We start from the raw sequence: 25,112 nt of genomic DNA on the forward strand, positions 1-25,112 counted from the left end.
CCCTATTTAACTCTGCCCAGGTCATTAGTCCATGCCAGCTGTCAATGTCTCAGTACTGGTTCAGATCTCTCTTGGAATTCTCAGATGACCTGACTACTCCAGCAGAAGCTAAGTCCTTGCTAATCATTTGCTGTTCATTGTTTTTTTTTAATATATTTTTCAGTACATGTTATGTTTCAGTCCAGCCTGCTATTACGATATTTCCTTGCTAGCTGGAAGATCTGGGGGTGCAGAGCTGCACCTCCACACCGTGAGTCGGTGTGGAGGTCTTTTTGCACACTCTGCGTGGTTTTTGTAGTTTTTTATACTAACCGCATAGTTCCCTTTCCTATCCTCTGTCTTTCTAGAGAAGATTCGGCCTCCTTTGCTAAAATCTGTTTCATTCCTGTGTTTGTCACTTCCCTCTTAACTCACAGTTAATATTTGTGGGGGGCTACCTTTACTTTGGGGAATTTCTCTGAGGCAAGGTAGGCTATTATTTCTATCTTTAGGGGTAGTTAGCTCTTAGGCTGTGAAGAGGCGTCTAGGGAGAGTTAGGTACGCTCCACGGCTATTTCTAGTGTGTGTGATAGGATTAGGAATTGCGGTCAGTAGAGTTACCACTCCCTCAGAGCTTGTCCCAGGTTTTCTGTTTTAACCATCAGGTCACTTCGGGTGCTCCTAACCACCAGGTCATAACACTCAGTACTGCAGTGCAACCACCAAGCACTATACCAACGCTCTTCTATAGCCATCACATTCTGTGCCTCAGTACTGAAGTGGAACCACCAAGCACTATACCAACGCTCTTCTATAACCATCACATTCTGTGCCTCAGTACTGATGTGTAACCACCAAGCACTAAACCAACGCTCTTCTATAACCATCACATTCTGTGCCCCAGTACTGCAGTGTAACCACCAAGCACTATACCAACGCTCTTCTATAACCATCACATTCTGTGCCTCAGTACTGATGTGTAACCACCAAGCACTAAACCAACGCTCTTCTATAACCATCACATTCTGTGCCCCAGTACTGAAGTGGAACCACCAAGCACTATACCAACGCTCTTCTATAACCATCACATTCTGTGCCTCAGTACTGATGTGTAACCACCAAGCACTAAACCAACGCTCTTCTATAACCATCACATTCTGTGCCTCAGTACTGATGTGTAACCACCAAGCACTAAACCAACGCTCTTCTATAACCATCACATTCTGTGCCTCAGTACTGATGTGTAACCACCAAGCACTATACCAACGCTCTTCTATAACCATCACATTCTGTGCCTCAGTACTGAAGTGTAACCACCAAGCACTATACCAACGCTCTTCTATAACCACCACATTCTGTGCCTCAGTACTGAAGTGCAACCACCAAGCACTATACCAACGCTCTTCTATAACCATCACATTCTGTGCCTCAGTACTGAAGTGTAACCACCAAGCACTAAACCAACGCTCTTCTATAACCATCACATTCTGTGCCTCAGTACTGATGTGTAACCACCAAGCACTATACCAACGCTCTTCTATAACCATCACATTCTGTGCCTCAGTACTGAAGTGTAACCACCAAGCACTATACCAACGCTCTTCTATAACCATCACATTCTGTGCCTCAGTACTGAAGTGTAACCACCAAGCACTATACCAACGCTCTTCTATAACCATCACATTCTGTGCCTCAGTACTGAAGTGGAACCACCAAGCACTATACCAACGCTCTTCTATAACCATCACATTCTGTGCCTCAGTACTGATGTGTAACCACCAAGCACTATACCAACGCTCTTCTATAACCATCACATTCTGTGCCTCAGTACTGAAGTGTAACCACCAAGCACTATACCAACGCTCTTCTATAGCCATCACATTCTGTGCCTCAGTACTGAAGTGTAACCACCAAGTTCTTTGCTTTTAGTGTATAACTGTCACGTTTGTGTAAACACTGAGAGGCTGTAATCGATCAGCTGCACGGCATCAGTATATATTTGTTTGCCGATTCTCTGTCCGTCAACGTGCCACGCTCATGTAACGAGCAATGCTTGTGGCCAAGGGGCACGCATAAAAACTGAGCAGCTTACATACAAGCCAAGGTAAAACAGATACAACGAATTAGTAGCTCTGTTCCACATCGGTCACACAGGTGCACAGGAAAGGGAAGATGACAAAGATTTAGTCATGGCGGGATGAGGCCAGTGTTAAAAAAGGAGTCAGAGGATCCTACAAATTCTTATACAGTCGCCCTCTGCTGGACACTAGTGGAATACATGGGATATTCGTTTCCCTACAACTACCAGGCGGGTTTATTTACTGCCTGTGTTTTACGGATATACATATATTGTTTTTTTTGTCCCCATTTGCTAAGACCAAGAACTTTTATTTTTAGTTTTTCGGCAATGGAGCTGTGTGAGGGCATGTTATACACACGGTGGGCTGAGGCTTTTATTGATACAGTTCTGGGGTACTTATTACGATCACTTGGATTGCATTTTTTATCAGTAGATTTTTTTTCTTTTCTAAACTGGGGTCAAATCGAAATTTTTCAATTTTCACAATTTTTTAAAACTTTTTATTGTTACTCTTTTTCCCAATGTTCACACAGATTTTTTTTTTTTAAATGAATTGCCACAAAATGGAAAGGAGCGTTTCCTGAGGCGGATTTGTCCTTCTCCGTGTGCACACGGCCTGGCAGCACTAGGTGCCGCAATGGTCGGTCACGTGCTACAGACAGCAGGGTCATGTGACGGTGACGTCACCAAGCTCTTCCGTTTGCGGAGCTGCGAGCTCGGGGAAGGTGAGTGGCGGCAGAGGGAGCAGTGACGGCGGGTGTTCGCTGTGTGCGCGGCTATAGGTGAAGGCTGCGGGTTCCGCTACCGTCCGTACATGACCTTTCTTGGTCGTCAGTACCTGCCGTATCCGTCCTGTTTACCAGTGGCTATGGATTCCAAAATGTCGTCTTCCTGCGCTCTAGTGGCGGCGGCCATTTTCCTGTAGCCCTGTGTGGAGTGCTGGGCACAAGTGCTGCGGTTTCCTCACTGTAATGAATTGTGTTTATGTTGATGCACCATAACTGGAAGCCGCCACACTCCCACTGGACCAACTGTATGTCCTCATCGTAGAGAAGGAGCCCATCACCCTCCATATGGGGCAGCCATGAGCCCCGATATGCGGCCGGGGCCACCCTGGGGTGCTGGGCCACGCAGCGTCATCCACTGCTCAGAGCAGGACGGCAAGTGCCGCACTCTGGCCTCACCCCATGCACAAAGTGGCCATTTCTAGGGGAATGTAGAGTGTGAGCTCCAATGGGTACAGTGATGATAATGTCTGTAAAGCGCTGCGGAATATGTGAGCCCTCGCGGGCAGGGTCCTCTCTCCTGTACCAGTTATGACTAGTATTGATAAAGATTATTGTACTTGTTTTTATTATGTATACCCCTCCTTACATGTAAAGCGCCATGGAATAAATGGCACTATAATAATAATATGCTGGTGCTATATAAGCAACGCATAATAATAGATTGGATGTGAGCCTCATAAACTGAGCTCTACTCATCCATTGCTGTCTCCAGTCTTTGTTGACAAGCTGCAGTGTTAACGCCACAACCGCAGCACATGACCGCTGAGCACAGTGATTGTCTGCAGCGGTCAACTGACTGTGTCATCTCCTCTGGGCCGGTAGAGGGAGTATTAGGGTATGTTTCCACGGTCAGGAAACGCTGCTTTTTTGACGCTGCGCAGAGCTGCAGCGTCAAAAAAGCAGCGTCCAGATGTTCCAGCATAGTGGAGGGGATTTTATGAAATCCCGTCTCCACTATGCGTGGAAACCCGCACGCGGCGGCCCTGCGACTCCGGACATGCTGCGCATCTTTTCAGATCGCAGCATGCCCGTACACCTTGCGGGGACGCTGCGTCCCCGCAAGGCATATCACAGGGCCCTATGGGAGCGAGCGATCATCCCGGATGTGAAGAGTTAACACATCCGGCATGATCGCGTCCCAGAAAGGGGGCGGGGCTTAGCGCCGAGCGGCTTCGCCGCTGCGGCGATACCGCCGGCCATCCTGAACGTGGAGACATAGCCTTAGGCCGGAGACACACTGGTGCGAGATACGGCCGAGTCTCGCTGGTTAAAAGCAAGCTGTGGCACCTGCACTCCGGAGCAGAGCGTGCAGCTGCATAGCAATACATGGAGCTGCACGCTCCGCTCCGGAGTGACGCTGCCACAGCTTGCTTTTAACCAGCGAGACTCGGCCGTATCTCGCACCAGTGTGTCTCCGGCCTTAGGCCATGTTCACATGATCCTTTTTTTGATCCTTTTTTTGATCCTTTTTTTTTCAGGTCCTGATTTGGAAAACCCGCAGTGCAAAACTGCACTGCTGATTTTCCTGCAGTTTCTTCTGCAGATTCCTCTGCGGGTTTTCAACAGCACTTTCCTATTGGTGCCTGTTGAAAACAGGAGCTGAATCCGCAGAAAGAAGTGACATGGTACTTCTTTTTTTCTGCAGGCAAATCCTCGCGGATGTGCCTGAGAAAAAAAGGATAGTGGGCACAGCGGTTTTTGTTTTCCATAGAGTAACATTGGACTGTACCCTGCATGGAAAAAGGACCTGAAAAAAAAAGGATCAAAAAAAGGATCGTGTGAACATAGCCTAACAGGGGTAAGCTGCTTGTTTCACTTCCTCTTTATTTTTCCTCTTGCTCCTCCCTCTTTTTTCCTCCTCCCTCTTTTTTTCTCTTCCTCCTCCACCTCCTCCCTGTTTTTCCTCCTCCCTCTTTTTTTCTTCTTCCTCCACCTCATTTTCCCCTTTTTCATCCACCTCCTCCCTCGTTTTTCCTCTTCTTCCTCCTCCCTCCTTTTTCCTCCCCCTCCTCCCTCCTTTTTCCTCCCCCTCCTCCCTCCTTTTTCCTCCCCCTCCTCCCTCCTTTTTCCTCCCCCTCCTCCCTCCTTTTTCCTCTTCTTCCCCCTCCTCCCTCCTTTTTCCTCTTCTTCCCCCTCCTCCCTCCTTTTTCCTCTTCTTCCCCCTCCTCCCTCCTTTTTCCTCTTCTTCCCCCTCCTCCCTCCTTTTTCCTCTTCTTCCCCCTCCTCCCTCCTTTTTCCTCTTCTTCCCCCTCCTCCCTCCTTTTTCCTCTTCTTCCCCCTCCTCCCTCCTTTTTCCTCTTCTTCCCCCTCCTCCCTCCTTTTTCCTCTTCTTCCCCCTCCTCCCTCCTTTTTCCTCTTCTTCCCCCTCCTCCCTTCTTTTTCCTCTTCTTCCTCCACCTCCTCCCTTCTTTTTCCTCCTCCTCCCTCCTTTTTCATCTTCTTCCTCCACCTCATTCCTTCTTTTTTCCCCTTCCTCCACCTCCTCCCTTTTTCATCTTCTTCCTCCTCCTCCCTCATTTTTCCACTTTTTACCTCCTTTTTCCTCTTCTTCCTCCTCCTCCCTCCTTTTTCCTCTTCTTCCTCCTCCTCCCTCCTTTTTCCTCTTCTTCCCCCTCCTCCCTCCTTTTTCCTCTTCTTCCCCCTCCTCCCTTCTTTTTCCTCTTCTTCCTCCACCTCCTCCCTTCTTTTTCCTCCTCCTCCCTCCTTTTTCATCTTCTTCCTCCACCTCATTCCTTCTTTTTTCCCCTTCCTCCACCTCCTCCCTTTTTCATCTTCTTCCTCCTCCTCCCTCATTTTTCCACTTTTTACCTCCTTTTTCCTCTTCTTCCTCCTCCTCCCTCCTTTTTTCTCTTCTTCCTCCTCCCTTCTTATTCCTCTTCCTCCACCACCTCCCTTCTTTTTCCTCTTCTTCCTCCTCCCTCCTTTTTCCTCTTCTTCTTCCTCCTTTTTCCTCTTCTTCTTCCTCCTCCCTCCTTTTTCCTCCTCCCTTCTTATTCCTCTTCCTCCACCACCTCCCTTCTTTTTCCTCTTCTTTCTCCTCCTCCCTCCTTTTTTCCTCTTCGTCCTTTGTTATTATTTGTTCTTGTTCCTTTTGTTCTTCTTCCTTTCATTCTTGAAGTATTAACATTTCTCTTTTGATTACATCTTTTTGCCTTGGAGACCGACCATGGCTGCTAGACAGCAGGGCATGCACAGAGCTTACAGGTCCTTTTCTATTGAGCTTGGAAGCTGGGCAGGATCACTGGAGCGAGCTGTTTCCTACTAATCCCAGCCAGCTTCAATACTGCTGGACAGCAGTGCGGTGGTCGGTCTCCCAGGCAACAAACTGTAAACAAGTGTCAATAGCAAATTTTAATAAGCTGTAAACTGCAAATGTGCTTGTATTTACCAGCACTGACAGTATCGCTATGAGAATGGCAATAACCCTTTAGATAAAGACCTTATTCCTTTTTTCACTTTCATCTTTCCTTCCACCTCTGCTACCTCTTCCTACAGTTCTTTCTATTACATGTTTCCCTTCGCTCGGCTATCTTCATTATTTTTATAGACGTATGTGGAGCTGCAAAACGTATGTGCAACCAGCCACTCCATTTAACTCCTGGGCTTATGGCTATGTAAGTATGTGGGCAAAAGACCCCTCCTTCTGTCTAGTGGAGGGGACGTCAACACCAATCTAACAGTCAGTGCCTATCCAGTGGCTTCAGTGACAACTGGTTTGTGCTGGAATATCACTTTAAGGCCGGAGTCACACTACAGCGAGATACGGCCGAGTCTCGCAGGTTAAAACCAAGCTCTGGCAGCGGCACTCCAGAGCGGAGCGTGCAGCTCCATGTATTGCTATGCGGCCGCACGCTCCGCTCTGGAGTGCCAGAGCTTGGTTTTAACCTGCGAGACTCGGCCGTATCTCGCTGTGTGTGATCCCGGCCTTAGGGATATGTCCACTTTCATAAAAAGCCATCACAATATTGTCACAGTCTGGTCCTAAGGACAGGTTCACACTTTGCCAATTTGGTGCAGATTTGTCCACAGCATATCTATAGGAGTTACATGCAGAGTTTGAGGCTGATTTGGTGGGGATGTCACCTTTTTTGTTGTACTGTGTGAGGTACTGTGTACCTTATTACTGATCCGTATTGTTGCTGTCAGATTTTAAAGTCATGAGCTGAATTTCTCATCCACCGTTTTCTCTTTTCCAGGAAACCGTCACTATGGCCAATGAACTGGATGTATTTGTTGGAAATACCACCCTGATCGATGAAGAGGTTTATCAGCTCTGGCTGGATGGATATTCAGGTAGTAATCCGGCATGAAAAACTCCTTCCTCTGTCGTCCATGTTTATTTGCTGGAAAACAAAAATGGCTGAGACAAGGGGCTGATGGATGGATCATCTTTACATGATGTCATTAGCCTTAATGCAACATGTTACACAAAAATTGCTGCTTTGCGACATCGTATCTATTGATTCCCTATGGTGTTTCGATCGGACCTGCAACACCCGAGTCGCAAATTTTTCCAAATCTGTAGGATTTCCTGTCCCCGGACGCAAGTCAAAGGCGACTCCATTTGCCATAGACTACATTGCAAGTCACAGGCAACTGCATCGTGTGAGACAGATCCACGATTTGGTGATTATTATTTTGCAGCAAAATCGAAGCTCTGAAATAGTGGTTCGCTAGTTGTCTGAGAAATGCTGTAACACATCGTATTGGTATGTAGCCATGACCCTATATAAATCAGGCCGGGATCAGAGCAGCATATGTAAAATCATCAAAAAAAAAAAAAATTCCCCTGTGTTCTCCATATACCATAATATGACATCCGTTGTTATACTTTATTAATTAAAAAAAAAAAATAAACAAGGTCAAACACACTTTCATATGTCAATAATTGCAATGGATCCATTAAAAAAATTGCATCCATTTTTTTTCCTTTACCAAATTGAATTTAATGAGAGAGCCAGATTCGAAAAATGGCAGCGTGAGCTGTATGCGGTGTGCGGTTTTTTTTTTTTTACACCCTGACCATCAGTCCAAGCGTAAAAACACGCCTGCCTTCGTATAAGGGTTGGCCCGGATTCTTTCTTCATTTTGTTGCTTTTTCTTGCAGTGAGCGATGCAGTGAATATGCGTCTAAAGAGCGGCATATTAGATCAGACCGGAGCTGGCCCTGACGTCCTGGAGAGTGACACCATGGACCATTACAGAACATTTCAGATGATCGAAAGGCTTCTCCATTACCCACCTAAACTCGTACAGCAGTTACTTTTTCAGATCCCACCTTACAAGCAGAGCATGCTGATTGAGAGGTACTACTACTCACATCATCCTGCATATGCATGCAACATGGGCATATATACAGTATATAGAGAGAGAGAGTAGGGGTCAGCAAGTTTTCAGACACGTGCAATGTGGGTCATGGTTTTCAATCACCCCCAACAATCAGCTGCTATTAGCTTTGTCTGTTGGATGTAAACATTGAATAGAGCTGAGCTGCTCAACACCTTTAAATGTGCATTAGCTAGGGCCAGTACTGCAGATCAGCTGCTATTTTTGACTGCAGATCAGCTGCTATTTTTGACTGCAGATCAGCTGCTATTTTCGACTGCAGATCAGTTGCTATTTCACCTGCAGATCAGCTGCTATTTTCGACTGCAGATCAGCTGCTATTTTCGACTGCAGATCAGCTGTTATTTTCGACTGCAGATCAGCTGCTATTTTCACCTGCAGATCAGCTGCTATTTTCGACCGCAGATCAGCTTCTATTTTCACCTGCAGATCAGCTTCTATTTTCACCTGCAGATCAGCTTCTATTTTCAACTTTAGATCATCTGCTATTTTCACCTGCTATTTTCACCTGCAGATCATGTGCTATTTTCACCTACAGATCAGCTGCTATTTTCGACTGCAGATCAGCTGCTATTTTGTTATACAGACGATTACTTGTACTTCCTGGCAGCAGACTCTACACATTGAACCTTTACATCCTTCTGGAGCTAACAGCCCCTGATTGGTGGGGTGCCAGGTGTCAGACCCCCATTGTTCGGATACTAGTGACCTAAGCTGGGGGTACATCATCAATATCACCTGTCCGGACAATCCCTTTTAAGGTCTGTCTTGCTGTAGGTACTATGCTTTTGACGAAGCTTTTGTGCGGGAAGTTCTTGGAAAGAAACTCTCTAAAGGAACTAAGAAAGACCTGGATGATATAAGTGCGAAGACTGGGGTGACCCTGAAGAGCTGCAGGAGACAGGTATCTGACTGCTGTATTCCCCAGTCCTGTCACCTTGCCTCCTCTCATTTATATGTAATGTTTTCAGCACCTTTTTATATATTTTTTTTCCCTTGCAGTTTGACAATTTTAAGCGAGTCTTTAAGGTAGTAGAAGAAATGCGAGGTGCTCTCGTGGAAAATATTCAGCAGAATTTCCTTTTGTCAGACAAACTCGCCAGGTAGGTTCCCCAGGTTTACATGTTCTGTGCGTTATTAAGAAGTGATATTTTAACTTCCCTAGGATTTTGCACCAAAAATGCAGCAAAAACTGATATCTGCGTTTTTTTTGCTGCGTTTTTGCACTTACCCATTGTTTCTTATGGGTGAAAAATTGGTGCAAACATGCATAAAAGAACGCTGAGAGAAGTGACAGGCTGCAGTTTTCTAAATCAGTCAGGAAAAAAAGACCAATGTGTGTGCATGAGGTTCCTGAAATCTCATAGACTTAGCTGATACTGTAATATGCAGCAAAAATGCAACGTGTGAAAATAACCTAAGTGATCAAATAATCGCAGGTTAAAGTTGTCTAGGGAGACAAAAAAAAAGATGCCTAACTTAATTTTTTTTTACATATATTTAATATATATGAAACTTTTTACCCCCTCCACTCTGCTCCTTTTTCCAATAATAAAAAAAAAAAATAATTTGCTATTGTCACGTCTGTAAATGTCTGGTCTATGAAAATGTAAAAATCCAGGAAAAAAGAAAATCTAAATACCTGAATTGCCCTGTACAATCTGTGGACAGCAGCCATGTTTTCCTAATCCTTCGCATTTTCCCCCTTTCTCCTACGCCTCATTGGGGGACACAGGACCATGGGTGTTATGCTGCTGCCACTAGGAGGACACTAAAGGCCCCGTCTCACTAAGCGATTTACCAACGATCACGACCAGCGATACGACCTGGCCGTGATCGTTGGTAAGTCGCTGTGTGGTCGCTGGGGAGCTGTCACACAGACCGCTCTCTCCAGCGACCAACGATCAGGGGAACGACTTCGGCATCGTTGAAACTGTCTTCAACGATGCCGAAGTCCCCCCTGCAGCACCCGGGTAACCAGGGTAAACATCGGGTTACTAAGCGCAGGGCCGCGCTTAGTAACCCGATGTTTACCCTGGTTACCAAAAAAAACAAACAGTACATACTCGCCTTTCGGTGTCCAGGTCCCCTGCCGTCTGCTTCCTGCTCTGACTGAGATCCGGCCGTACAGTGAGAGCAGAGCGCAGCGGTGACGTCACTGCTGTGCTCTCACTTCTCACTGTACGGCCGGCAGTCAGTGAGAGCAGGTAGCAGACGGCAGGGGACCTGGACACCGAAAGGCGAGTATGTACTGTTTGTTTTTTTTTACATTTACGCTGGTAACCAGGGTAAACATCGGGTTACTAAGCGCGGCCCTGCGCTTAGTAACCCGATGTTTACCCTGGTTACCAGTGAAGACATCGCTGGATCGGTGTCACACACACCGATTCAGCGATGTCAGCGGGGCCTCAACGACCAAAAAAAGGTCCAGGCCATTCCGACACGACCAGCGATCTCGCAGCAGGGGCCTGATCGCTGGTACGTGTCACACATAGCGAGATCGCTATGGAGGTCGCTGTTGCGTCACAAAACTTGTGACTCAGCAGCGATCTCGCTAGCGATCTCGCTATGTGAGACGGGGCCTTTAGTAGACAGAAAGATTAACTCCTCCTCTGCAGTATACACCCCTTCACTGGATACAATTTCAACCAGTTCTTGCTTAGTGTCTTAGGAGGCACTTGGGTCTTTTTTTCCAGACCCCAACTTGATTTAAATTTTTGATTTTTTAATTTTATGTAAATTTTTAATTTTTATTTAACGGAGTGAAGGGGGCGACGGGTCCTTTTTTTCATAAGGTCCGCTCTCCCCTGAACCAACAACAGGCGAGCACGGCGAGTATACCTCCCCGTCCCTCTCCTGCGACGTATGGCGCACGGAAAGTTTGCGCCAGGGCAACGGTTCCTCTTGGTCCCGATTTCCCCCTCCAGGACCCTGCATTACAGCGATGTAATCTGGAGAAGAATGCAGTCCGGAGGGGATGTTGTGCCGCAGCCCCCCTCTGCTATAGCAGCATGATGCATCAGGGGCCTCTCCATCCCCATCCAGGGTGCATGGATTGAGTCACATCCTCACAGAAGCGCAGACCTGTGAGAACCGGGACAATGGTGGCTGTAAGTACCTTCGGGGGACTCCCCCCTGCGCGTCTCGCCCTCTGTGCAGTCCTCCTCAGCGGCAGCGATGCAGTCCGGGTCCCCAGGGAGAGGCACCGCCGACCGGGGGTCGGCGGTGCTCGGCGGCGCACCGTCGCGGCCGCCGCCGCACATCGTCGGCAGGCCTCAAAAATTTAGTCCCCGGCTTCTTCAGCCGGAGTAGGCCGCAGGGGAAAAATCTCCTCCCACGGCCGTAGCTCCGCCCCCTACATCGGCGCTTCTCGTCTGGGACGAGAGGCGCCCTCCAAATCTCGGGGGCCATATTTCCTCTCTCCCTGCACGGAGCCCACGCTTCTACAGCGCTCCAAGGAGAACTCCTGGACAAAGAACCGCCATATCTCTCTCTGGGGACACAGACAGGACCGTGGGTAAGCTGCTTCAAGAAAGCTTAACCCTTTCTCTGCTGTATACTGCCCGCTCTGTCCCTAAGGCACTATGTCTCAATCCAAGGAGACAAAAAAGGGTAACAAGAAGCACACAGTGTTTTTCACTGTATGTGCCACTTGCAATGCGGCCCTGCCCCGAGCCCACACTAGCCATTTGTGTGCAGATTGCGTCTCGCCCTCTGTGCAGCCGCCCCTTGCCGACGCCGGTACCGTCTCCGATGCCGCAGCCGTCGACCCGGTAGAGCCTAGCCCCCCTGAGTGGGCAACCTCTCTGTCACGATCTGTGGCTTCCCTAGCCAGGGCAATTGACTCCCTCCGGGGCCCCCCTCTTGGTCGGACCGTGGAGGATTCAGACGACGGTATGGATTCTTCTACCAGCAGGGGGCGTACCCGGTCACTTTCTACCCGGGGCTCCAGAAAACGTGTTCACTTTTCATCCCCTGACCATGAGCTAGCGGGCCCCTCAGTGCCTGCAAGCTCTGCTTCCAGGTCCCCTTCCCCAAACTCGGATGACTCTGAATATGAGTCCGACATTTCCTACGTTCAGGACCCCCCCTCCTCCCAAGAGTCTCTCGACTCTCGACTCTCTCATTGAGGCGGTAAACCAGACCCTGAAGGTGACTGAGGACTCCGCTTCGGAACCCGAACATGTGGTGTCTTTCAAAAAGACTAAACGTGTTAAAAATGTTTTTGTCACTCACCCTCACTTTAAGGAGGTCGTACAAAAACATAGGGATCGCCCAGATAAACGCTTCATAGGACAAAAGTCCATCGAGGCCAAATACCCTTTTTCTCGGGAATTAGTCAAGGACTGGCTGCAGTCTCCCTCGGTGGACCCTGCTGTGTCACACCTCGCGTCCAAGACCATCCTGTCTCTTTCGGACGGTTCCTCCGTTAAGAATCCCTCCGATCGCCAGATTGATTATCTGGCTCGTTCCGCCTTCGAGGCCACAGGAGCGTCTCTCTTCCCATCCTTCGCCGCCTCTTGGGTGGCTAAGGCTATGGTCTCTTGGACCGAGACTCTTTCCTCTAACATCCAAGCCAGTGATTTACCTCCAGAAGCCAGCATCCTGGTTAACCAGATAGCGCAGGCCGGAGACTTCATAGTCAACGCCTCTATGGGCGCAGCCAATTGCGCTGCTCAGGCAGCCGCCATTGCAATTTCCATCAGGAGAGCCTTGTGGCTCAGGGATTGGTGAGCAGATTCGGCTTCTAAACGTTCTCTAACAGCCCTGCCTTACCAGGCTGGTCGGCTATTTGGAGAAAAATTGGACCAAATGATCTCGGATGCTACCGGAGGGAAAAGTAAATTTCTCCCCCAGCCAAAGCCTACCCGGTCCTTTCGGTACCAGCAGCAACCTCCATTTCGGCCTTTTCGGTCCAATACCAACTGGTCTTCTGCATCCTCTACCCCCGCATCAGGACGAGGTTCGCGCGGTGGCCGAGGCACCCAGGTCTCTTACAGACCTAATCGTAACTGGAGACCCAGGCCCAAACCTCCCGGGCCTAAGGGATCCGCATCCCATGGATCCTCCGCCCAATGACTCCTTGCATCATCCGGTGGACTCCAACAAAGTAGGCGGACGTCTACTCTTGTTCCGTCAAGCCTGGCTCTCAGTCGTTTCCGACGAGTGGGTCAGAGAACTGGTGTCCACCGGATACAAAATAGAATTTTCCTCCCTCCCCCCTACACGCTTCTTCCAGTCTTGCCCTCAAAGGTCAAAGGCCACAGCGTTTCTCCAGGCAATACGGGCACTACAAAGGGACGGAGTCATCATTCCGGTCCCCCTAGAACAAAGATTCAAGGGTTTCTATTCGAATCTGTTCGTGGTCCCAAAGAAGGACGGATCACTACGTCCGATCCTAGACCTGAAGCTACTAAACAGATTCATAAAGATCCGACACTTCAGGATGGAATCCCTCCGTTCTGTGGTCGCGTCTATGGAAAAGGGAGAATTCCTGGCATCCATAGACATCAAGGATGCCTACCTGCACATACCGATCTTCCCTCCGCATCAGCAGTTCCTTCGCTTCGCCTTTTGCGGGGAACACTTCCAATTTGTGGCCTTGCCCTTCGGTCTCGCCACCGCTCCCAGAGTTTTCACGAAGGTCATGGCGGCTGCCATGGCCATTCTTCATTCCAGGGGAGTGGTGGTAATTCCGTACTTGGACGACCTACTGATAAAGGGTCCTTCCTACCCAGCGTGCGAAGAGTCCGTCGTTCTCACGGTGGATACTCTTTCTCGCCTGGGATGGAAGATAAACTTCGAAAAATCTTCTCCAATTCCGGCTCAACAAATCTCCTTCCTGGGGATGATACTGGACACTTCCCGCGGTCTGGTCATACTCCCTCAAGACAAGGCTTTGGCCTTGCAGCAGGGAGCCCAGCGTCTTTCTCGTCCAGTATCCCACTCCATTCGCGCCAGCATGCGAGTTCTCGGGCAGATGGTAGCGACCATGGAACCGGTCCCATTTGCGCAGTTTCACCTCCGTCCCCTGCAGCATGCGCTATTGTCGGCTTGGGACGGCAACCCGTCCTCCCTCGACCGCCGATTCATCCTGTCCCCTCGGGTCAGGAAGACCCTCAGGTGGTGGACGCTGAAGTCCTCCCTAACCCAGGGAAGGTCCTTTCTCCCAGTACGGTGGCTGGTGGTGACCACCGACGCCAGTCTCATAGGCTGGGGAGCAGTCTTCAACCATCACACAGCCCAGGGGCGGTGGTCCATTCAAGAGTCTCGCCTCGCCATCAATATCCTCGAGATTCGAGCTATCAGGCTAGCATTGTTTCACTTTCACCGACTTCTGGCAGGTCATCCAGTCAGAATCCAGTCCGACAACGCCACGGCCGTGGCATACATCAACCGTCAGGGCGGAACTCGCAGCAAGACGGCCATGCTCGAGGTGTCTCACATCCTCCATTGGGCGGAGTCGAACCATTCGCCCATCTCGGCGATCCACATTCCAGGTGTGGAAAATTGGGCGGCGGACTTCCTCAGCCGCCAGGGCATCGCCTCCGGAGAGTGGTCCCTCCACCCGGAGGTCTTCCAGCAGATTTGCCATCGCTGGGGGACCCCGGATGTGGATCTCATGGCTTTCAGGATGAACAACAAGGTTCCTCAGTTCCTTGCTCGGTCCCTCGACCCACGGGCCCTCGGAGTAGACGCCCTGGTCCTGCCTTGGCGCCAATTCCGCCTCCCGTACATTTTTCCTCCTCTTCCCCTACTACCGAGGGTCATCAAAAAGATCAGGGCAGAGGGGGTACCAGTGATTCTCGTCGCGCCAGACTGGCCGCGTCGGGCATGGTACACCGAACTGGTTCAGCTGGTGGCCGACGTCCCCTGGCGTCTTCCAGATCGCGCGGATCTCCTTTCGCAGGGCCCGATTTACCACCAGAACTCAAGGGCCCTGTCTTTGACGGCCTGGCCGTTGAGTCCTGGATTCTAGGCCAAGCGGGTTTCTCTCCCAGGGTGTCCTCCACCATGATCAGAGCTAGGAAACCTGTTTCCATGCGTAGTTACCACCGTACCTGGCGAATTTTTTTCTCATGGTGCGATGCACAGGGTCGATCTCCTCTAGTCTTTTCTATTCCTTCCATACTGCAGTTTCTTCAGTCCGGACTAGAGTCGGGACTTGCTCTTAGCTCCCTGAAGGGTCAGGTTTCGGCATTGTCAGTCCTTTTCCAGCGGAAGATTGCCAACAGGTTGCCGGTGAAAACCTTCTTCCAGGGAGTTTCCCGTGTGGCGCCTCCCTACAAGTCACCTTTGGATCCGTGGGATCTCAACTTAGTTCTCGGAGCTCTTCAGGAGACTCCCTTCGAACCGCTACAGGACGTTTCCTTGACCTTCCTTTCTTGGAAGGTAGTCTTCCTAGTAGCCGTCACATCCATCAGAAGGGTCTCGGAGTTGGCTGCGCTCTCCTGCCGCCCTCCCTTTCTCATTTTTCATCCGGACAAGGCGGTATTGAGGACCTCTCCCACCTTTTTGCCCAAGGTCGTCTCCTCTTTCCACCTCAATGAGGAGATTGTTCTGCCTTCGTTCTGCCCGGCTCCTGTTTATCGCATCGAAAAGGCTCTACACACTCTTGATGTGGTGAGGGCTCTTTGTCGGTACGTCTCAAGGACGGCTCCCTTCCGCACGTCAGACGCCCTGTTCGTACTTCCAGAGGGGCCCAGGAGGGGCTCTCCTGCTTCAAAAGCCACTCTGGCAAAATGGATTCGGTCAGCCATTCAAGAATCCTATCGTGTCAAAGGTGTTCCTATCCCAGCTGGGATCAAGGCTCATTCTACTCGGTCAGTGGGCGCCTCGTGGGCCATTCGGCACCAGGCGTCAGCACAGCAGGTCTGCAAGGCTGCGACTTGGTCCAGTTTGCACACTTTTACCAAGCATTACCACATTCATTCTATCTCTTCTGCAGACGCCGCCCTTGGCAGGCGCATTCTGCAAGCGGCAGTTCCTTAAGCCGTAAGCCAGTGGTACATGGGGTTTTAGCATATTGCTCCCCGCCCAGGGACTGCTTTTGTACGTCCCATGGTCCTGTGTCCCCCAATGAGGCGTAGGAGAAAAGGAGATTTTTGTTTACTTACCGTAAAATCTTTTTCTCCGAGCCACTCATTGGGGGACACAGCACCCACCCTGTTAGCCTGTTTTGGCTTGTTGTTACTTCTTTGGTTTTGACATAGTTGTCTTTGTTCATGCTCCTACTGCTTTACTACCGAACTGGTTGAAATTGTATCCAGTGAAGGGGTGTATACTGCAGAGGAGGAGTTAATCTTTCTGTCTACTTAGTGTCCTCCTAGTGGCAGCAGCATAACACCCATGGTCCTGTGTCCCCCAATGAGTGGCTCGGAGAAAAAGATTTTACGGTAAGTAAACAAAAATCTCCTTTTTTTTTTTTAATACTGAATTTGGTCCAAATAAAAAAAAATCATATTTTGTAAACAAATATTCTGTGTTTGCATTTTAGAGATTACGCTGCAATAGTTTTTTTTGCAAACAGTCGCTTTGAAACAGGCAAGAGGAAGCTCCAGTACTTGACATTTGAGGATTTTGCAACTTGTGCAGAGCATCTTATCCAGAACTGGACTTTAGGGGCAGTGGGTGAGTAGACCGGGCAACATACAGTCATGGTAAGAACACCAATTTTAATGCATTTGTCTCAGAGAGGACAAGTCCTGCCTGTATATGCCATTTGGGCATATGGATGTCATAGAGGAGTCCTGCAGGTGGAACCGTCCTCGATTAGCCAGGAAGATAGACGTTCATTCATCCTTTCAGGTATGAGGAGGAGAATGGAATTATAGGGGAGAAAAAATATATAATAATCTTTATTTTTTTTTAATATAGCTCTAACATATTCTGCAGCGCTTTACAGTATAATAGCCACTACAGTCGGACAGGGCCTCATTCACGTGGCAGTTCTTACTTCCAAGACTGTTTCCTGCAGATGTAGCAGATGACATGGACATGGATTTGGATAAAGAGTTTCTACAGGATCTGAAAGAACTGAAAATTCTGATAACCGATAAAGACCTACTCGATCAACATAAGAGGTGAGAAATGTGAACCTGTTCTGTTTGAGATGAATACATCCTTCTGAAAAAATGATGGGTTACAATTAGTGATGAGCGAACGTGCTTGGATAAAGCGTTATCTGAGCATGCTCAGGTGCTAACTAAATGACTTTGGCGTGCTCGAATAATATGTTCGAGTCCCTGTGGCTGCATGTCTCGGCAGCCTCAACACATGCAGGGATTGCCCAACAAACAGCCACGATACATGCAGCTACGGGAATTGAACATAGTTTTCCAGCACGCCGAAGACATTCAGTTAGCACCCGAGCATGCTCAGATAACACCTTATCCCAGTACGCTCGCTCATCACTAGTTAGAATTGATCTGCTGGTACAATAGTTCTGGTCTTTCAGTGCTTCTCATAGTGATTGACACCACTGACTTCTGTCCTCACACTGAACTGCTTCCAAAATGTTTGCAGAGTTATTGTATCTTCAGGCGCTGCGTCATTGATAGGACTCGAAAAAATGGACGAGAAAACACTTAATAGCTGATGGCGGATGATGCCAATCCTCCATTTGTAGTGGCATCTTTTGGCATCACTGAAAGAGGGGGAGTTAACCGCTCCCTGAGCATTTGTGCTCTGACAAAACAAATTTTTACTCCAGTTCTGCGCTACATCTAGGATCGGAGAAGCCTCTGATCCTGGCGGTTAACCCTTTGATTCCTATGGTCCGTGACAGAAGCGTCATCGAATGGAACTGTAGGAAGCTATAAGATCCACCAGCAGGATTCATACCTTGCTAAAATGCATCTTCTTTATCTTCCTTAATCATTGCAATGACTTCCAGCATTGAGCTATTTTAGACAATCGATTGCGTTTTTCTTTTTCTAGTTTGGTCTGTACGTCACTTAGAGGAAAAATCGCAGTGTTCCAAGAGATGGAAGCAAATTTTAAGGTTAGTCCAATGTTATCTTTATATGGCACAAATGTATGACCCTGCGCTTGTATATGAGCTCACAGACATTATTACCTCATACAGACGCTCTCTAGGGCCTTGGTGAATATCGGAACAAGCCTTACCCATAACAAGGACTTGCGAGACTTCTTCATCGATCTTGTGGAAAAGGTATTCTTGTAAAGATGGCTTCCTGTTAAGTTGTACTCAGACATTTACTGTCTTCTATATCTATTAGATCGGTTTCACACGTCCATTTTTTTTTATATGAAAAACTGAGTAACTTTCATCAGTGTTTTTACCATCATGGGTGAGTTTGATGCGTGGCCAGGATGAAAAACACATGACCTTTATTTTTTTGATTGGTCAGCACAAACAAAATAGTACATGAAGGCAGCCTCATAGACTATAATAGATGCATGTAGCACACATGAAAAACATGGAAAATGTACGAGAGAATCGGACTTGTGAAATGGACCTTACAGGGGTCAGGAGGTGAAGGTCCAGAGATCTGTGTTCATATAATTCCCCTAATCTTATGGTATTATCAGATTTAGGTCCAGTAATGACCTGGATTTGGCACTTATATAATCCCGATGCAAAAATAAAATCTGCATACGGTGCACTTTACTCTGCACCATTTTATCCAGCAGAACTTAAAAAAAAAGCTTTGCATTTACAGGGCTGAAGAGAAAAGAAACGATTCTGCATGAAAAACAGATGATTTTGATAATCAGAAACAGATGTGAACATGTTTAGAAAACTTTTAGGATTTAATTAAAATCGTGATTACTGTCAATTAGTTATGAGCGAGTGTGCTGGGATAAGGTGTTATCTGAGCATGCTTGTGTGCTAATAGAGTGTCTTCGGCGTGCTGGAATACTATATTCGAGTCCCCGTGGTCGCATGTCTTGAGGCTGTTCGATTGATTGTCTAACAAACAGGCAATCCCTGCATGTGTTGAGGCTGTCGAACAGACCGAGACATGCAACCACAGGGACTCGAATATAGTATTCGAGCACGCCAAAGACACTCAATTAGCACACAAGCATGCTCAGATAACACCGTATCCGAGCACGCTTGCTCATCACTACTGGCAATACGACAACTCCTTCTTACGCAGAAATGCTCAAGAATATTCCTTATTACTAGAGTTGAGCCAGAAGATTTTGCAGACCTTGGTCCAGCGGACACTTTGCTATTCCATGGCCCCCGGACCAGAGCACTGCGAATCTCCTATGGGTGACATATTCTGATTAGGACGCTGCTGTGATGTCATTCCGTTTCGGCACGATACATAATGCTGCAGATAGTACGAGGTTAGCCGTTCTCTGTTCTGGTGGCCAAAGCCTACTGACGGGACCTCTGAACCAGGATCATACAAATCTTTTTGCTCAACTCCATGTATTGTTCATCCTATTATTCACAGATGGTATACAGCACGGATGTGTGTGCAGTGCCATCACCTCTATGGAAGCACCTGCCGCTTGTAGTAATGGTTTCTTTTTGGGTTGAAACGAACCATAAGAGCGATGAAATTATAGTCACACATGAAACTTGGATTTACCTTTTATTAGGATGGGAAGGTGTTATTGATGGGGCCATGTAATATATAACAGATGCCGTTTTTTTCTTATTTTTCTTCCAGTTTATAGAACCTTGTAAAGCTTCTAACTGGTCGTCTTCGGACGTTCAACTGTTTCTCACCCAGTACACAGCATCTGCTCGCGCTCTCGATGCCTTCAAGTGAGTGTTTTATAGGTCTCACTGATGTAACTGCAGCACATCCTGTCCTGTCTTAAGCCTATTTCCCCCTCCGGCACATTTTCATCTTTTTCCTACTACCGCTTCTTCCCTTAAATTCTTCAGCAGCGAATTCCTGGTCTTTATTACGTACAAAATTGTGTTGTTTCTCGTCAATCTTCCGGCGTCGCATTTCCTGATGGGTCATATTTAATAGGACTATTCAGGTAGTGACTGTGGGTAGGGCAAGTCCAATTAGCAATCATCTGCAATATCTCCTAATTAAAGCCAAATCTGTGCCACTATGGATTCCAAAAAATCAGATCCATAGTCATGCACTATGGACGTCATAGGAGCATAGGACCGGATATGAGCTTTACAGGATACAATGTGGTTTAGGTTCAGGCAAGAAATCTTGGGGGTAAGTCACATCTTAAAGTTAATTTACACTGCATGATTATCCTAGGAACTTTCCCATTAATTGTGAAGTCTAATCAGGCTGCCGGTCATCCGACAAATAAGCAAAACGCTCGTTTGTTGGGTAAAATGTTCCATTGGTTTGCACAAAAGATCATCATTCTCGGCAGCGCATTGCCATTTGTAAACAGCACCTGTGCTGCCGAGAAACTTGGCTGAGCACTCTATCACTGATTGTTGCACGCGTTTGAAACACGGTCAGCCTGTTATTAAACTCAACGAGCGCATTAAAAAATAAATGCGATATGGACGCCAGCGTTTAACAAATCCATTTCCATCTTTAACATAGGAAACTGTATCCGGGCATGTAATACTTTTTTGATCGATGTAAAAAAATCAGATGGCATACAATGTCAAAAATAGACATAAAGATTGCATACTGCTGGCAGATGGATGACCATGTGGTTGAAAAATCTGCTGTCTTTCCTGAAAGAGAAATAAATGATTTTATATATGCTCTGACCCCGGTTTTCGGGACGGTTTTATGTGTTTTACTTTCAGCAGCCGAGTTCAGATTGTGATGTTTGGATCGGGCGCTGATCTCCTGACACAAACCCAACAAGAGTTATTGAGTTTTAGCCAGGAAACCTGCGTGCTGTTCGGACATCACAGTCTGTAATGGGACTGTAAGGCGAAGTTCCCTCAATGAGCGTTTGGTAGATTTTGATACACCACAATATATACGGTATACATTCGACTCCACAATATATACGGTATACATTCGACTCATTTACATATCATAAACTGACTTTAGAAAAAGTATTTCTACTGGGAACCTGATGGGTTTCCCTTTAAGTAACATAAAGTATCCAAACTTTAAAGCTGCTGAACTTAAAACAGAGCATACCAATAATAGACAAAAGCAAAAAATGCGATAAAAATAAATGTCAAAAAAACGCGAAATCACATTCGCAATCCAGTAAGATCCTTTTCAACCAAGGCAAATGTCTAAACCTGGCAAACACACTTGAAGACTTCCCAACCAATCTGATGTGTATTTTGCACCTAGCTGTGCTACATTGTATGCTTTGGGGATCTGTCACGTTGTTTCTCATTCATTGTATGCTTTGGGGATCTGTCACTTTGTGTCTCATTCATTGTATGCTTTGGGGATCTGCCACGTTGGGCCTCATTCATTGTATGCTTTGGGGATCTGCCACGTTGGGCCTCATTCATTGTATGCTTTGGGGATCTGTCACTTTGTGTCTCATTCATTGTATGCTTTGGGGATCTGCCACGTTGGGCCTCATTCATTGTATGCTTTGGGGATCTGTCACGTTGTTTCTCATTCATTGTATGCTTTGGGGATCTGTCACTTTGTGTCTCATTCATTGTATGCTTTGGGGATCTGCCACGTTGGGCCTCATTCATTGTATGCTTTGGGGATCTGCCACGTTGGGCCTCATTCATTGTATGCTTTGGGGATCTGTCACGTTGTTTCTCATTCATTGTATGCTTTGGGGATCTGCCACGTTGGGCCTCATTCATTGTATGCTTTGGGAATCTGCCACGTTGGGCCTCATTCATTGTATGCTTTGGGGATCTGTCACGTTGTTTCTCATTCATTGTATGCTTTGGGGATCTGCCACGTTGGGCCTCATTCATTGTATGCTTTGGGAATCTGCCACGTTGGGCCTCATTCATTGTATGCTTTGGGGATCTGTCACGTTGTTTCTCATTCATTGTATGCTTTGGGGATCTGCCATGTTGGGCTTCATTCATTGTATGCTTTGGGGATCTGTCACTTTGTGTCTCATTCATTGTATGCTTTGGGGATCTGTCACATTGTTTCTCATTCGTTGTATGCTTTGGGGATCTGTCACGTTGTTTCTCATTCATTGTATGCTTTGGGGATCTGTCACGTTGGTGTAATGATTATAAGGGATAACTCAGGAGACTCTTTGCATGGAACAAGACAACTACAGGACACAGTTTTATAAGTGGTAAAGTCTATATTATCACACGGTGATTCAAACAGGTGCAGAGAGAAACTCAAGTCCACAACACTTGGTGTAAATATTAAACGCAGCTTAAGGCCATGTTCACACTTTGCGGGTTTTACCGCGGATCCGCGGCGATTTTGATGCTGCTGGTCCGCAGCAGTTTCCATTGCGTTTACATTTACATGTAAACCCTATGGAAACCGCAAACCGCAGTGCACATGCTGCGGGAAAAACCGCGCAGAAACGCAGTGGTTTACAACCCGCAGCATGTCACTTCTTTGTGCAGAATCGCAGCGATTCTGCACCCATAGAAATGCATTGTTCCGCTTACTTCCCGCATGGGGCTGTGCCCACGATGCGGGAAGTAAGCGGATAATGTGCGGTTGCTACCCGGGGTGGAGGAGAGGAGACTCCTCCAGGCCCTGGGAAGCCTAAATAGTGTAAAAAAAAAAAGAATTAAAATAAAAAATGATGCTATACTCACCTCCGGTCTTAGTTGGTGTGCGAGCAGGACCTGCGGTGACGTCGCGGTCACATGACCGTGATGACGCCGCGGTCACATGATCGTGACGTCACGAAGGTCCTTCTCGGCACAGCATCTTTGGAACCGGATCGCCGCGTGCAGTGCCGAGGAGATCCGGACATCAGAGGGTGAGTATAACCAATTTTTATTATTTTTAACATTACTATTGATGCTGCATATTGCTGCATATGCAGCATCAATAGTATAGGAGTAATCCCGCAGCGGAAATCGCAAAACAAACCGCGATAAATCTGCAGGGATAACCGCAGCGGTTTTGCCCTGCAGATTTATCAATTCCGCTGCGGGATAACCCGGAGAGCACGCCGCAGAGTGTGCACATAGCCTAACAGTCTATAGGAAACTTCAGAGGAAAATGCAATCACGCAGAAAGTCTATGAAGCACAATTATTCTTGAGGATACTTGACACGAATAAGTCCTTGGTAGTCCAGACACAGATAGATATGCTTATAAGGCAGTTCAAATAATATCTTAGCTCAACCAGGGAGGCCTGGGTAAAAGTCTCAGGTTTAAGCAGAGCAGCAACAGCTTACATGTCCAGCAAATGCAGATGGAAACAAACACAAGCAGCCAGATGGGGGATTACTGGAAACCGATGTTTGCAGCAGAAACTCAGAGCTGAGTAGCAGGATCTCCACACAGGTTCACAGGAGCAGGTATATAGCCAGGGAGTCGTCAGGAGCTGGATGCAAGGCAGAATACTCTAGCACAGACTGAAGGCTGGGGTGGAGTTTTATAGCAGGAAGACACAGTGCACATGAGACCAAAGACGCCATCTTGGAAAAGGGCAGTAATGCACAAAAGGTAAAAAATGTTCAGAGTCCTGACAGTTGGGCCTCATTCATTGTATGCTTTGGGGATCTGTCACGTTGGGCCTCATTCAGACGTTTGTCAATTGTCACGTATGCAACAAAACAAAGAAACAGAGTTTCATTAGTTTTGTTTTTTGGATCCGGGTTTCATCACTGATTTATCTACAAAGCTTAATCTTGTTCTGAAGTGTATAAGTGGTATCACCAGCCACCATATTGACTGTGTCCTTCTTTACAGGCAGCAGTCTCTTTGGGAGAGATACATGGTCACCTTACGAAACTGTCTACTGAAAATGTATCACAGCTGATTGTTGTCCCTATTCCATGGCCAAGCCAGATGCTGTTCTGGGTCATTTATGACAGCACTGAGGTGGTCTTCTCAGTCTTCCTGTAATACTTTCTGTATATATGTACATATGGAGTGTATAAAGATGGCATCCTTTTAATAAAGTTATTACATCTCAATATATAATTAAAAATTGACAATGGTGCACAGTCTTCACCTGTCTGGACACTACTATTTGCTCTAGATTCACATGGCCCACTGAATTTAAAATGCCAAACACATCTACAATTTGCAAATAGGTGCAGGAGCTGCTTACTACATACATGCTTTGGTCTGGTCAGAGGAGCAAGCTGAGGTGTATATGAATGTGAACATTGAGTCCGTGCGTTGTCCGTTCTCCATACAGACTAAAAATATGTTTGTCTGATTGCACCTTGAGATGTGGGAGAAATGAAGAATGAGTATGTTGGATATTCAACATTGATCCATTTTTTTTTTTCCCACTGGAGACAATCGATGTCTAGAAGTGTGCATCTGTATCCACATTGAGATTTTTCCAGCTGAAGAAGTATGGAACGCTTCGACAAATTAAAAACGCATGCAAACAATCTTGGTCTCCGATCATACCTGGTCCGCGTTGGACTTCTGGCAGTGCGAATTTATATCCACTTTCCCTCCAAGTCTGCATCTCTGTATCCACAGTGATATAAACTTGTATGTTTGGCCCAGACACATGTTTATAGGGAGTACTAACATCAGTGATGAGCGAACGTGCTGGGATAAGGTGTAATTTGAGCATGCTCGTTTGCTAATCGAGTGTCTTCGGTGTGCTCGAAAATTCTGTTTGTGTCCCCACGGCGGCATGTCTCGCGGCTGTTCGACAGTCACAACACATCCAGGGATTGTCTGTTTGTTAGGCAGTCCTTGCATGTGTTGTGGCTGTCGAACAGCTACGAGACATGCAGCCGCAGGAACTTGAATATATTTTTCAAGCATGCCAAAAATACTCGTTTAGCACACGAGAATGCTCAGAAACACCTTATCCCAGCACGTTCGGTCATCACTAACATATATAGTGGTGCACAGATCTGATCACCAGATCTAGACACTCCT

General features: G+C 47.3%; 1 protein-coding gene across 2 annotated transcripts; it reads left to right on the top strand.

Annotated features, from left to right (window-relative positions):
• The first annotated feature begins 2,667 nt into the window (after positions 1-2,667).
• On the top strand, positions 2,668-24,211 carry FIBP (FGF1 intracellular binding protein). 2 transcript variants are annotated; one of them, XM_077287415.1, is made up of 11 exons: positions 2,668-2,784; positions 7,044-7,140; positions 7,955-8,153; positions 8,971-9,097; positions 9,196-9,296; positions 16,691-16,824; positions 17,171-17,276; positions 18,133-18,196; positions 18,281-18,367; positions 19,845-19,942; positions 23,952-24,211. In XM_077287415.1, the coding sequence occupies exons 2-11, from the start codon at positions 7,056-7,058 to the stop codon at positions 24,019-24,021; spliced, it is 1,071 nt and encodes a 356-aa protein (XP_077143530.1). In that variant the 5' UTR covers positions 2,668-2,784; positions 7,044-7,055; the 3' UTR covers positions 24,022-24,211. The 2 variants fall into 2 exon arrangements, with proteins under 2 accessions (XP_077143530.1, XP_077143531.1); XM_077287416.1 differs by lacking the exon at positions 2,668-2,784 and adding an exon at positions 2,805-2,841.
• The last annotated feature ends 901 nt before the right edge of the window (positions 24,212-25,112 follow it).

Source organism: Ranitomeya variabilis, chromosome 2 (assembly GCF_051348905.1).
Source record: "Ranitomeya variabilis isolate aRanVar5 chromosome 2, aRanVar5.hap1, whole genome shotgun sequence".
In the NCBI taxonomy this organism is placed as follows: Eukaryota; Metazoa; Chordata; class Amphibia; order Anura; family Dendrobatidae; genus Ranitomeya; species Ranitomeya variabilis.

Coding starts and splice junctions, on each gene's coding strand:
- FIBP (XM_077287415.1), top strand. CDS start 7,056: ATGGCCAATGAACTGGATGTATTTGTTGGAAATACCACCCTGATCGAT. Junction 18,368..19,844: donor TCATCGATCTTGTGGAAAAG/GTATTCTTGTAA, acceptor TTTTTCTTCCAG/TTTATAGAACCTTGTAAAGC. Junction 19,943..23,951: donor CGCGCTCTCGATGCCTTCAA/GTGAGTGTTTTA, acceptor CCTTCTTTACAG/GCAGCAGTCTCTTTGGGAGA.